General features: G+C 37.4%; 1 protein-coding gene across 1 annotated transcript in view; it reads right to left on the bottom strand.

The window, feature by feature from the left end:
• Positions 1–4,416: 4,416 nt before the first annotated feature.
• The window catches only part of LOC109105188 (D(2)-like dopamine receptor), a 120,122-nt gene continuing 108,764 nt past the window's right edge, over positions 4,417–15,774 (bottom strand). The window contains exons 7-8 of the mRNA XM_042724947.1: positions 7,794–8,139; positions 4,417–7,668 (exon numbers count right to left, since the gene is read on the bottom strand). Coding sequence (XP_042580881.1) covers positions 7,472–7,668; positions 7,794–8,139 — 543 coding nt within the window. The 3' untranslated portion in view covers positions 4,417–7,471. The remainder of the gene's footprint in view (positions 7,669–7,793; positions 8,140–15,774) is intronic.

Raw genomic sequence — 15,774 nt, 5'->3', positions numbered from 1 at the left:
TCTCGTCAGAGTGCACAAAGTCAGGCATCAAATTAGTGGTCCTCACAATTCCCTTTTCGCCCAAAAACTTGATCTAGGCTGGGCCCTGATCAGTGACGTCTGCCTCAGTAATGCACATAAGCCTAACATTAACAGCTTTAGGACAAATGTGCTAGAAAATGGCAGACCTTCCTTCCTTACTCCTTGTGCAAGTCACATTTCTTTGAGAGAAAAGGGAAAGCATAGCGGGGAGTCCAACCAACATTTTCGACCAAATACACCCACAAAGGTCCATAAGTCATCTAATGACATTGGTCACACAGTGTTCGAAAGAACTAAAGATGACAACAAGTGTGCTCTCTCCTTTGAAGACCAAGTCTCCTACATGGAGAAAGACTTTCACAAAGATGAGGCAAACTTCTGGGTCGCTCCTCTACCTTTCAAATTCACCCTGACAACTTCTCCCTAACAAACGAGATCAAGCACTCTCACGGCTTCTTTCCTTGAAGTGCACTCTAGTCAAAAGATCGGAGATAAGAGAAAACTTTCTAGAGTTCATGGGGAAGATGTTAAAGAACAAGCAGCTGAACTATCTCCTTCACTCAAAGAGAATGAGGAATCATGGTATCTGCCAACCTTTGGAGTCTATCATCCATGAATACCAAACCACATAAGGGTAGTCTTCGATTCCAATGCACGGTATCATAGTATTTCTTTGAACAGTGTCCTTCTCACAGGAACTGACTTGAACAATTCCCTTCTTGGAGTGTTGTTACGCTGCCGAAAAGAACCAATAGCGGTGACTGCTAACATTCAGCAAATGTTCTATTGCTTTTTGGTATGGGAGAATCACAGGAAGTACCCGAGGTTCTTGTGGCACAGAGACAATGACATGTCAAAGGAGATTACAGAGTATCAGATGCACGTTTATGTCTTTGGAAACAGCCCATTCCTAGCCAGTGCAATTTATGGTCTGAGATGTGGTGCAGAGGAAGGTGAACAGGAACATGGGTCAGACAATTTGTTGAGAGACATTTTTACGTGGATGATGGTCTGATTTCTCTTTCAAATGAAGTGGACGCCGTCAGTCTACTCAAATGTACCCAGAAAGCTATCGCACAGTCAAATATAAAACTCCACAAAATCACTTAAAAATCAACAACAGTGATGAATGCATTTCTTGCAGTGGATCTAACCAAAGGCATAAAAGATCTAGATCTTACCAAAGAAACTCTCCCAAACCAAAGGAGTCTCGGACTATGCTGGGATATGGAGTCTGATAAGTCACAAACTCTGAGAAACCTTTCACTCATCATGGAGTGTAGTCTGTCGTCAACAGCCTTTATAACCCACTCGGTTTAGTAACACCAGTGACCATAAGAGGAAGAGCTTTATATCTCATGACATTAGCGACAGGGACATACCACTCCCTGAAGCCAAAGAAAAGGAATGGGAAGTATGGAAAAATTCCTTACAAGGTCTGGAGAATCTCCATATAGCATGTATTTATGTCCCATTCTCACTTTACAATTCGAAATACACAGAGTTATGTCTATTCTCAGACAAATCCAACATTACTATAGCTGCTGTGGCCTATCTTCGAGTTATCATGTCATGTCATCAAGTCATGTGGGATTCGTTTTTGGCAAGGCTTAACTGGCCCCTCGTCTACAGCCCACCATTCCACGCCTTGAATTGTGCACTGCAGTATTGGCTGAAGGAATGGCAGAAACAATACTCAAGGAAACTGATTTCAAACCAGATGCAGTCAATTTCTACTGTGACAGTAAGGTAGTTTTGGGCTACATATTCAATGAGACCAGATATTTCTTTGTGTAAGTACATAACAGAGTGCAGCGAATTCGTCAAAGTACAGTTCCAGAACTTTATACCATCAAACCAAAACCCAGCTGATATTGCCACCAGGTCAGTGTCTACATCTCGGCTTGCTGACATGCAATGGTTTACTGGTCCAGACTTTCTGCACAGACCCCCCTAAACTCATCAAGAGACGCAAAAGACATTTGAGTTAGTAACGAGAACTAGATGAAGAAATCCGGCCCCATGTCACAAGCTTTGCAGAACACTTTAAATGTTTCTCTTCTTGGAAAGCACTCCTGAAATCAATTGCACTGCTAATCCAAATAGTTCGTTCATTTAAGTCAAACTTGAATACTCACTCAAACAAATGCAAAGGCTGGCACTTATGCAAAAGGGCCAAAACTCCTGAACAGCTTTTGTCAGCCAAGCGTGTTGTTCTCAAATCTGTGCAGAAAGAAACGTACAGAGATGACATCAGTGCCTTAGTGGAACAGAAGAACATCCCAAGAAGCAGTGTACTTAAGAAACGAAATCCTCAAATTTAAGATTTGACTTACTGAGAATAGGTGGACATCTGGAAAATGCTTCTCTAGATCAGCATGAGAAGAATACGATTATCATTCCCAAGAAAAACCATGTCACAACCCTGTTGGTGAAACACTACCATCAAGAAGTGAAACACCAAGGTTGTCAATTAACGGAAGGAGCAATAAGGACTGCAGGCTTGTGGATTGTAAATGGCAAAAGGTTCATCAGCTCCATCTTGTATCACTATGTTACCTGATGAAAACTAAGGGGTAGATTTGCACAACAGAGAATTGCAGATCTTCCACTAAAGCATCTTGACATGTCTCCTTCTATTTCTTATGTGGGTTTGGACATATTTGGCCCATGGACCATTTTGACTCGATGCACAAATGGGGGCTCTGCAAACAGTAAATGTTGGGCAAAACTTTTTACGTGCATGAGCACTAGAGCAGTACATATGGTAGTGATCGAGTCCATGGATACATCCAGCTGTAAGAGTGCACTACGTTGCTTCTTTGCTATAAGGGCACCAGCCAAACAACTGGATTCAGGATTCAATACTTTATTGCCATACAACTCGGTGCAAGTTGTTAGGGATTTGCTTCTGAGATCCGATTGTGGAAAAAAATTTGTCACCACATGCAAATAACTCTTCTTGACAGACCATAAATTCCACAAGTGTTACAAGCTGTTTGTGAATAGATAAGATCCCTAAAGTTGCAAAGACTAAAGTCTCAAACCCAAAGAGATATTCTTGATAAAAGTTAAGACTCATCCATGCCCTCCTAAAGCGCCTCATTTAAACATGCCCCCACATGTCTACATCACTGTGTGGGAAGATTTGCATAACACCACCCAAATGTTCACGCAAAGAAAGAAGGCATAACTTTTATTCTCGCTGTAGTATTGTTGCTGCCGCCACCATGTTGTGGAGATGCTGTGTTTTGTTGCGAAAGCGAAAATACTTTGTTTGGCCTTCTAAAAGAGGACACAACTAGAAATCAGTGGTTATTTATAACTTGTATTTACAACACTGTTCAAGAACAGTTCAAACCTAATATTTATGTGTGTGCAACGCATTTTACGGAGGACTTCTTCCTGAACCTGGGACAGTAGCCTACAATGCCGGGTGTTCTGACTCACAGCCTGTAAGTATGTTTTCATATTTAAAGAATTTGCCACCGATGATTCAAACATGAGTTTTGAGCAGTGTAGAGTAGCGCTAGTTGTTTGTCATTTCTCTGATCACAAATGCAGACATGGTTTTATGTTTACGCGGCGCGAAGCAACGCAATGCATAAAAAGACAGTATAAGTCATTATAATCAGTAATCATGTCCCCACTGGATGCAACAAATGGCTCGTTTATAAGGTTTTTTTTTTGTCTCGTTGTGACGGGACATGGCATCACAATACGGTAAGGGGCGTAACATTTCCATCATACGCTTGAAGTATTCAGCCAATCATAACGCACTGGATAGCTTGCCAATCAGCGTACAACTCGCTTTTCAGGACGATGAGCTTTTTAAAAATCGACATGTTTCAGAAAGGCGGGGTATAGAGGAGAAACAATAATGTACAGTATGTGGAAAATAATGATTTTTGAAACTTAAACCGCATAAACACATTGCATTACACCAAATACACAAAATAATGTTCTTTTTTTAACAACGTCATATGACCCCTTTAAAGACAACCTTTCAAGGTACAGCAAAAGGTTTTACAGACCAATCTCACAGGTCATTTTGCTTCTTTAAAAAAAGGACTAAAATGTAATTATTTACGGTGATGTCTAATGACATCAGGTAGGGAGTGTTCTGTGCCCCGTTTAATGAACTTTAAAATGAACTTTAGTTTTGTTGTGGAACTGCCATCTAGTGGACTCTTTGAGAAACTGCAGATGACGTATAAATCAGGAAGTGAACAGCTGAAGGCATGGCTGATGTATGTCATTAGATGGGGTGCTTTTTGGGTAATCCTCATTTAATCCTTGCTTTGAAGAGTTTTTGAAGAGCAATAGCTGTAAATTTCTTCTTTGTTTTGGGTGATATATATATATATATATATATATATATATATATATATATATATATATATATATATATATTTGAAATTAATGTGTAAAATAGATAAGATGTTGTCATTTGTATACATGGCATGTTGTCTGCAGCTTTTTCAGTGCAGATCTTAAATGTTCTTGGAAATGTATAGAAAGTAGCTTGATATGCAAATGTGTGTGGGATTGACAACATTCTTGTAACCTGTGTATTGTAATTTGTATTGTTTAAACATGTTTTGGTTATGAGACTAATTGGAGATTGTGATTTTTCCTTTAGTTTCACTCTGGCCCATTGTAGAGTTCATCCAAGCTGTAATAAATGTTGGACTTGAAACTTGCACTTCTGAGCTTTATAATGGATGGAGTTTAACTTGCTGTCAAACTTCAGAAAGGTTAAACATGAAGGGAGGACAGTACACATGCCATCCAAATGGTGGATGAGTTACTGCATCACAACAGATTTTAATAAATCACTTGCTCACCATTGGATCCTGTGCAGTGACTGGGTGCATGACCATTCTTACTGATAAAAACAAACAAACAAAAAAACATAATTAAGATGTTATAACTTTAAACCATTGCTTCTGGCTAAAATATGAGTTCTCTATCCATGATATACAGTTTTATTCAAAAGTTTGGGCACCCCTCTGAGGCTGCATAATAATTAGCTCTTTCTTTATAAGAAAATATTATAGTGATATGCCATTTAGCTTCTAGAGAACGCTGCATAATGCGATGTTTTTCAGACAGAAATTCTTAGTGTAGCAGTACTGTGTTGTATGGAATAAAGTCAATTGTGAAAAATAGGCTATGCAAAATTGTGTTGATTTTAATACCTGTAGTCTCTTATTGCTGATTAATTACAACACAATATTGATTTGATTGGCTCTGCAAACTAAGGTGCAACCCATTGTGGGAAATGATATTTAAGATAGCTAATTGCTAGTTGTGCTTCTCCTTGATTCTCTACTGGAATGTAGCAACATGGGAAACTCAAAAGAACTCCATAATGAACTAAAAACTAGGATAATTTGTCAATATGAATTAGGAGAAGGATACAAAAATTTTCACAAAAGTTTAAGATCTCTTTCTCCGCAGTCAGAAATATAGTTAGAAAATGAAAGGCCACAGGAACAGTCCTCGTCAAAGAAAGATGTGGTTGGCTGAAAAAAATATCTAAAAGGCAACAGCGAAGAATGGTTAGAATGGTCACAGACAAACCACAGACCAGTTCCAGTTCCAAGAACACCTCGCAGCTGATGATGTCATTGTACATCATTCCACAATCCAGCGGACTTTGCACAAGAAACAGCTCAATGGAAGGGTGACACAATAAAAGCCTTTTCTGTGTACTGCCAACAAGCAGAGTTGTTTAAGGTATGCAAAGGCTCATCTGGCCAACCTTTGTGGCAGGCACAGGTACTAGAAACCTTATCAGAGTTGAGAGTTGCATGGATTCCACCCAGTATCAGCAGATTCTTAAGAACGTTCAATGTTCAAGAATCAGTCAAGAGGTTGATGTTACGCTGGGGTTGGTTGTTTCAGCAGGACAATGACCTAAAGCATTGCTCCAAATCTACCAAGGAATTCATGCACAGGACCAGATACAATGTTCTAGAATGGCCATCACAGTCCCCAGACTTGAATATCATCAAACATCTATGGATTGACTTAAAGCAGGTTGTCCACACTCGGCAGCCATCAAACCGGCAGACATTTTGCAAGGAAGAATAGTCAGAATACCTGCAGTCAGAATTCAGGGACTTATTAGTGGCAATAAGAAGCATCCACAGGCTGTTATTTCAGCAAAAGGTGGCTCTACTAAATACTGATGTGATTATTCCATTTGGGTGCCCAAATTTTTGCACCTGTCTGTTTTTGTTGTGATTCAACATTGCATCATTTCTGTTGATTCAATAAATGTTATTTCAGAATTGAAATGTTAATGTATCCATAAGGTATGAATTATATACAAATGAAGTTGCAGCTTTGAAAGCCTACCAGATTATAAATTGAAATTATGATAATTTGCCCAAATTTTTGCATAAAACTGTAGCTTTCTCCAGTGAAAAAGTTATAAAAGTTATAAAAAAAAAATCAGGAGAGAAATATGCACAAATCAAGCAAAAACAGTCCAAAACAGGCAGTGGATTTTGATATAAGAGGACAACAGGGGATAGACTTTTTAACTGAACAAAGTATTATCATAGATTATTGTATTTTGGCCTTTTGTAAATGCCTTTCACTTCACAAGACATTAATTGATGAACTGGATTAGTGCTTTGGATTATCATGAAGTTTTTGTAAGCTTTTTATACTCTCATTCCGATGGCACCCATTCACGGCAGAGGATCCATTGATGAGCTAGTGATTTAATGCTAATACACTTCCCCAAATCTATTCCAATAAAGAAACAAATTCAAATACATCTTGGATAGCCTGAGTGTGAGTAAATTTTCAGCAAATGTTAATTTTTGGATGAACTGTTCTTTTAAATTGCATAATTCTGCTATCCAGGCTCCCGGGTGTCAGTGTATGTTTAAAATGACCAGTGCAGCATAAACAAAACATTACTGAGTACACCTCTAGTATCTTTGTGTTGTGGCTTTATAAAACCGTAAATGGCATTTTCACCTTATGTATTTGTCTTTACAATAGCTAACTCTTTATTAACAAGTTTTCAAACAAATAAATAGATTGTTGATTAAATAAATACTTCAAACAGAGATGTAAGCATTTTGTAACCAGTTGCTCACCACTAAATTGATATAACGATGTAATTACGACATTCAGGTCCCTGCTTGCATAAAAGTCTCTGTGGTAAGATCCAATTACCGATCATCTCAAATTTTACAATTAATAAACACGTTCGCACGTGCACTCCACTGCCAGAAATAATGGAGACACACAAATAAAACTCTATTGTACATTCATTTGAACCTCAATTTTCTGTAATGAGTTTGTCTGCTCTGCCCTAAAAGCATGGCTTTGTATATCCCTCATTTCACATTGCGGTGAAAGATGGCACTAACCTCTTGTGAAATCCTCCATCTCTCCTCCTCTATGCATGTAGTGAATAATGTCCTCAGCAGTGCAATATCTTTATGAAAGCCTTTCTGAACTCCACATTGAAAGTGGTATATATGATGGGGTTGACGGCACTGTTCACATATCCCAGCCAAGTGAAGGCATTGTACATTTCCAGTGGCACCACGCAGCTTGTACAGTGAGTTTTCAAAATGTGAGTAATAAAAAAGGGCAGCCAGCAAATAATGAAAACACCTGCAACAGAGAAAATAAAGCTGAAGTATTCAGAGGACAAGAACTCAATCTAGGACTTTTATGTAACTTGTGTTCGGCATACGGCTGAGGAATACTTCTATAAAATGACAGCATCGTGACCTTACCTAGAACAATAGCCAGCATTTGAGTAGCCTTCTTTTCTTTATGCTGGTACATCTTTCTCTTGCTCATGGTTTTGGTCACTGTAGTTCGGGTTTTGCCATTCGGCAGTGCCTGAGTTTCAACAGGTTTGGCTTCTTTAGGGGTCTGGACCTCCTTGGCATGCCCATTTTTATCATCTCCATTTGACTGACATTCTCCATGGGAGGGAGAGCCATGGATGGGGCTTGGGTTGGCCAGCAAGTCGACAACCAGAGTGGATGCCAGTTTCTTTTTCTCTGGAGGTCTTGTGCCTGGCGTAATGTCCACCCTCACATCACCACCCTGGTGCAGGACTTCCTTTATTAATTGCTGTTGAAGACATTATCATTAGTTGTATAAGGACACTTTGTCATGAACTAGTTCCGTTTTTTTTTTTTATGTTTAGTTTTAGTTTATATTTGCAAAATATACATTCTAAAAAATGCTGGGTTCAGCCCGTTTTATTGGGTTGTTTTTAATATTTTACCCAGGTGTTGGGCAGTTTTTATGTAAATAAATTGCTGGGTCCTTTTTTATGCTGGGTTATTTTTTATACCCAACCACTGGGTTGAGCTTGTCTCCGATGAAACAACCCAGCTGCTGAGTTACAGTCAGAGAGCGGGCTTTCTGAGTCCAATACAGGAGAGAGCGGTTCTCAGCGCCACAGATTTGGTGCTCTTCTTCAGTGAAATAAAGGTTTGTATACATTTTTTAATTTATAAAGTCTTTACTGTGCTGTAAATTGTATTATTTTACGTAACACAACATAAGGATGAGATGTCAGTCAGCTGGAAAATAAATGGATTTTATTAGTTATAGTACTGTTTAAAGTAGACCTATTATGCCCCTTTTCACAAGATGTAAAATAAGTCTCTGATGTCCCCACAGTGTGTATGTGAAGTTTTAACTCGAAATACCTTACAGATAATTTTTTATAGTTTGTTAAAATTGCCACTTTTAGGGTATGAGCCAAAACGCACCATTTTCATGTCTTTCCCTTTAAATGCGAATGAGCTTGTGCACTGGGGAAGAGGGCAGATTTTCAAGAGCTCAAGCTCCGGCAATAACAGCGCTAGCCTTTGCAAATAAACACTCCACTTTTAGTACAAGCCTGTTATCTTTACAGAAAACGCAATCGGTTTAAAAGTCAGTCATCTGATTGTACTGTGCATAAAAAAATGCACTTTATGAATTACACAGACGGGAACACGTGCGATTAAAAATAACCCATGGTGCCATCTCATGCTATTACAAAATTTATAAGCCCTACTTGTTACTATGAGTTTGATGAATTCCAGCGGTTGACTTCACATTTCTTTCATATGCAATTTTAACTCCCACTTTCCTATTCACAATCATTCTGGTAGCACATGAAGGCAGCATCAGTGAAAACAGACAGACAATGGTAGCTTTAGCAACACTAGCCTTACAGAGTGCCAAGAAGCTCTTTCAGAAAGGTAATTCGGAAAACTAACGTGTAATACTTACTTCTTCTGGAGGTATAGCTGGATCACGAACAATTAGCACTGCTCCATCCTTCAGGAGCAACTTTTGAGCAACCTGCTTTATACTGACCCTCGTTCACAAAGCAGTCCGGTGTAAATGATTTGCACAGACATAAACAAATTTCGGAAGAGTTGAGGGAGCATTTTCTTAAAAAACAAAATTATTCCACCTCATCTTCAGTGGCTCAGATTTTGGGAGCAAATGAGCTATGTGGATTCATACATCCAGCTACAGAACACCTAAAGCGCTTGGGAGACATTCTCGTCAGTGCAGCAATGAGGGACTGTATACAGCTCACTGTGAACTTGCTCAGGGCAGTTCTATGTTAAAATGGCAGTGTCAGTCAACTTTCGTGGGCGGGGCCTGTGGCTAATGTGACATCACATTAGCAGCAATGCTGAAAACAGGTCGTTGGGAGACACTGCTTGTTACTTATTTGTTTAATTAATCTGGGAGACACTGCTTGTTACTTTTTATCATAGGGTGGTTGTGTACACACACTGCCAACACACTTTTATGTCCAAACAACATTTGTAAGTGAATTTGGCATAATAGGTCGCCTTTAAGTTAATCTAATGTTAAAATATTTTCTCTAATCTCAGTACTTTTTGTTTATGAGCAGGTTTTGGAGTCAGTTATGGCATCTTTCAGTTACTAGTGAAAAGTGAGCCCGTGGTCTGAAGTTCACAGTTCTCCCACGAACAGCAGCCCTTCACCGGATCAGATTTCGGCAACACACAGGCATGAGAATTAGCAGTATTTTGGTGAAAAGCAATTACTGAGAATGGTTGTATATACTTAAATTAAAATGCTACTTTTGAATGTTACATTTTTATGTCTAAAATGCTCGTTAAACGAGTTTAAATGTGTGTAATATTGTAAACTGTGCTGTATTTACCCAAATAAATTCAATTTGTCTTGTATTTGTCCATGTGTTATTGCTTAATAATAAATGTTCATCTTTTGATTTTTGCTGTTGCCTCTAGTAATTTTCTGTGTGATTTATTTATTTATTTCCAGTCCATTTTAAGCCAGCAATATAACAGTTTTCAAACAATAGACGACTTAAATAAAACAACCCAGTAAGTTTGGTAAAAACATTTAACCCAACCAGCTGGGTCAAAATAACCCAGCATGTGTTCTGTCCAATATTTACCCCTCGCTGGGTTGCCAAATAACCTAAGTTGGGTTGTTTTTAACCCAGCATTTTTTAGAGTGTACAAAATATATATGACAAAAAGCAAATAAATAAAAATCATGTACAATGCAGGGAGAAGCAGAAAGCTCATAAGGGCTTATTTAAAGCCTCTACTTAAAGAATTTATGAAGAAAAAAAAAGACCTAAATTAACATACAAATATACATATATATATATGTATATTGCTGTGCCAAAATGAATAACAGAATCAACAACCAAAGATACTATAAACTATGAACAAACATTACAAGATACATGAATTACATAAACAAAAAAATTAATTAATTAATAAAAATAAGGAAACGAGATCATAAGGCTACAATGAAAAGGTCTTTTAAACATCTTTAAGAACATATTAAAGACGAACATATTGCAACACTTTAGTTTAGGGACCAGTTCTCACTATTAGCCAGTTGCTTATTAGCATGCATATTATTAGCATGTTAGTGGTTTGCCTAAAATTAGATAATTTACAAGTTACTGTACACTGTAAAAAATTACTGATGCAAAAAGTTGTACAAATGAGGAAATAAATGTTGGCTCAACATAATGGTTGTGTCAAAAAAGAAAAATATGTTTGGTCAATGATTGCATGATTTCCATGACTGTACTACAAAATGTTCATCAAGAGAAAATAAATAATTGTGTTGACAGAACTTTTAACGTTGCACAAAAAATATTATGTTGGCCGAGCAAGAGGGAACAGCGTCAATCATCTGAGCATGCGCAAAGGAGTTCTATCAGGCGCCTCCTGGAATTTCCCCCACCACGAGTCACGACATTGCAGTGGTGAGTGCTTTGTGCTGCGAGGTTAATGAGCAAATTTAGGTTAAGAATATATCTATTGTCTGTCAACAAAGTTTGAAATAGCTTTATTGTGAGTACCTACAGTGATTAGCAGTGCTGGAAAATCACGTTTAACTCATATAGCTTAGCATTCCTTTCCAACTGGCATGTGATTTTAATGTTGACCCTAACGGTTAAGCATGACATGTTCCAGTTTAATATTTTTAATGGTCAATATTTTCAAATTCCATTTGCATTTTGTACTGACATTCTTCTAAATATCTTACTTTCTGTTCAGCAGAAGAAAGAAATTCATACAGGTTTGAAACAACATGAGGGTGAGTATATGATGACAGAACTTTCATTTTTCGGTGGAGTATCTCTTTAAGGGATCTGCAGACTTGCTGCACTTGTTAGCTGATTATCCCTCTCAGATTGTAATCTTAATGTATTTCAGGTAACTATTTCATGAAGTTGGTTGTAATGAAGCCCGATGGTGAAAAGAGTAGTTGATCCTAAACTGTCGGTAGAGTAGATGTGTAACCTCTTTGTTAATTAAGTGACTTAATAATGTCTTATTGATGACCTGTCTTTTTGGCAGACCACAGATCTAACTTATAGAAGGTCTGCTGTTCTTCGTTGTCTTCCCCTGTACTTGAGAGAGCCAGCTTCAATTTCAAAGACTATTAAGGTAATAAATTTGAATATCTTTATTATGGTATTACTGTTTGTGATGCAGTAGTGATTGCATAAGACATTATGCTTTCAGTTTGACACTAAAAGTCTTTTATTGTGTTTCACAGGATACTGAGGCACTGGGGCCACACACAAATGCCATGAAAATGGGGATCCTGGAAGTGACTGACAGTTCTACCAACTCAGGACCATATCCCACAGTGGTCAATGTGGCTGTAGTACTGGAGGAGGAAGTTTTACTGAATTTCATTTTGTAAAGCAGATATTTGTTTTTCCAGTACAGCTATTGACTAAGAGTGATATGTCATGCTTTCTTGAACTCTCAGATCTTGTTTCGGCACTGGTTGAATACTTGTGTAATATTTTACTTGAGCCTAACAGGCAAGTTCATATGCACTTAAATAAATACATAAAAATGTTCTTTATCAAAGCATAGTGTGTAATTTATTTGAAATAATGAAAAATAGACTATTTTGGTCAACATTAATGAAAAATAGACTTATTGGCCAACATTAAATATTTAATACAACATTTTATTTCAATTTGAGTCTGCTTGTTGGCCCAACAAGCTATGTTTAGTCAACAGAAATATTTAATTGACACAACATTCTATTTCAAGTTCAGTCTACATGCAGGGGTAGTCAGCACAACACAAAAAAGTTGGTTTCCGCAACTTAAATCGGGCAAACTAAAAATTTTAGGTGCAACGGGTCACTAGACATTTTTATGTTGGAGAGGCATATATTTTTTTACAGTGTATATGACAATTAACCTGTGAGTTTAAATAAGTCTTAAATTGCTTAAATTGGTTGGGGGGGACAGGACATCCCCTATCTGAGGGTTGTCCCACTCACAATATGGTTAAAAACCACTCTGTGTATTGTAAACAACGTTTTATAATTTAAATAAATGTGTAGGTAGTAAAACAACACAAACGGGGCAAACATGAGTTTTAAGTTTAGAAATATTTTGAGTCTCAACCTCCCTTGCCTTACAGTGCTTCGGTCCAAATGCCTACTTTCCACTTTTACATCACCTACACACACACAAAAGTCCGGTGAGAGAGAACAAAGTCAATAGTTGTGGAACTCCAAGGCTGTCAAAGCTATTTTATTCACTTAAACATCAGATGAAGTGATTATTTTATCTTTAATACAGATGAAGCCAATGTATTTTTCAATGAGTCGCTATGATAGCAATAATAACGTTACTTGCTTGATGGAAAGGGTTGCCAAATTTTCACAAGAAAACCCACCCAATTGCTACTCAAAACTAGCCCAAACTAACCATGTTTCGAGAGGGTCCCCCGATAAAAATCACGTTCCAGAGGATAAATATCACATTATTGGGTCGCTTTGACCCGCTGCAACAGTGATAAAGTAGCCCAATTCCATGGGAAAAGCATTGACTTGGCAACACTGTGACAGATAGTAAGTAGTTTGCATCGAGCACAACCACTGTCGCGGAGTGACCACAACAGCTTAAAGTTGTCTGAGGCTATGTTCACACTGTTAGTTTTGGGGCTGACAACTGGATTTTCTTTACAGGTGTCAGTCTCTAAATGTCCCATTCACACAGCAGCTTACAGTTGTGTTTAGAATACTGTCTGTATGAATGTGCAATGGGAGTCAAGCCCATATTCCTTACTAGTAACCATAGCGACAGTGACCAAAGTAAAATAAAAAATGGCGACGTGCATAAAACTGAAAGTCTTATAATTTTCTGACATGACAAGAGTCCAATCGAGCCGCTAGTTCTTTCGTCAAATCTTCATTAACTGACAGCAGCTTTTATATTTGGGTGGAGAGCGGAGCATTTGATTCGCGTGCAGAACACAAAACTGACGGGAGCGTCTCCGGTGGAAAGCTGACTGGATCTAAAACTTTCAGATGACATGCAACTGTTTTCTCCGTCACTGTAAGTTACCGAAAACATAATGAAAACACATAACACACAGTAGACACGCATTTGCGTGGCAGTGCGGCTCTCTCTTGCACTGTATGATGTGAAAGACAACTAGTTGTCCAGTCCTGTTCCATTCACACAGCACGTATGTTCCGAGAATGTGGTTGTGAGTCCTGAAAATTTATGGTGTGAGGTTGGTTACAGAATTCAGTTGTCACGCCCATAAATAACCGAACTGTGTGTGAACGTAACCATATTAAGGACTCAAAAACAGGACTGACAACCGTATTCTGCTGCTGTGTGAACGTGGCCAAATTGACACAGTCTCCCTGCTGCACTAATAGTAGAAAGGCTTTCCTCTGTGTATACACATCCTTACACGTACAATTTTAGCTGTATTATCTGTGTCCACTTCAAAATTTTCTCAAATGCTTTTTTATGTTTTTTTTTTGAGAAATTTTTTGTTCAAAATTTATGCCCCTGCTGCTAACCTAATAAGTTTGTTTTCTCCAACTCAAACTCTTGTCAACAAACTCCCAATAATTTTGTTGTTGACACCTGAGGCACCTTAACAGACTCAATTATAATTTTAGATAAAGCCTAGACCAGCATGGGAAAAAAGTACACAGTGCAGTACACACAAAGCAATAGTGAAAATGATGTTACGTGTGAAAATAAAAAGGGTATTCAAGCTTATTTGCACAAACCTTACAGTTCCTGAGAGCATTAAATGGTGACCTTAACTATTCACATTTAAAGTAGTTGCTAAATCAACGCTTGTTTAACACAGGCAGGCTGTCAGCATGGATGTTTGACAAAGTAATCAAGCTATAATCCATCTGATGTGATATATGACTAACAGTAATCCAACTGTAATAAAAATTCAGTTTGTGAAAGAGAAGAATCCACATAGTTTTCCTATTGTATTTATTCACTTACATTTATTTACCTATTTTAATCATTATAGTTAAAGAAAGAACAAGCTAAATATATTTAATGAAATTATAAATGAAAAAGAAAATATCAATGCCACATTAACTCAATTAACATGAAATAAATACAACCTTGACTCAACTGTTGTCTTCTGCTGAAACTTGTTTCTCCATGTTGTTCCTACTATTCTATTTCTACATTCTGCATTACATTCCTAATGTAATGAGCAATGCTCTTTTTAACTGCAATTTTAAAGACTTTCATTGACACTAAGAATGGATGTATCTAGTGGTTAATAATATGTGTGCTTTGCATAACCAGAGTGATGTTAGCTATAAGTATTCAAACATAAAGTGTACAAATACATTTTTGCACTTTAGTATGAAGTCCCTAAGGGAACACGGTGATGGAAAAAAATATGAGTTTGGAGAAAATGTTTTGATTCGTTTGCATTCATTCAAAAAAGTTTTACGTTCCCCAGAGAAATTCTGCATTCATTCAAATAAAACTTCTGAGCAAATGTATTGAAATATAATTTTTTCTTCCATCTCAAATTTTTCCCATCACCACGTCCCCTTAGGGGCTCTGTATACACAAGATGAGCAGCACCTTAAATATAAATCTAGTTATGTAAAATTAGTAAATGATGGAGAAATAAAGTGCATTTTAATGCATTTTAATGCATTAAATACAGACAAGATTAATAAAAGTAAACTTATTTTAATTATCATGTAATTATTTAGTAAGTATGAAATAAGTGCAACATGATGTGTAACATAATAATATATTTCACTCATTTACTAATCTGCATGCATGTGTGTTTACTGTCATATGCATGCAAATTAGTACTGTTTCCAGTTTTTAGTAATCACAGAAAAAAAAAATTATATAATGGTAAATGGGTTTGTTAAAAAAATTGATACTGTTAACAATTTAATTTA

The sequence above is a fragment of the Cyprinus carpio genome, chromosome B5 (assembly GCF_018340385.1).
Source record: "Cyprinus carpio isolate SPL01 chromosome B5, ASM1834038v1, whole genome shotgun sequence".
Classification (NCBI taxonomy): domain Eukaryota; kingdom Metazoa; phylum Chordata; class Actinopteri; order Cypriniformes; family Cyprinidae; genus Cyprinus; species Cyprinus carpio.
The sequence above is the reverse complement of the archived record's forward strand: the minus strand, read 5'-3'. Positions and strand labels throughout refer to the sequence as shown.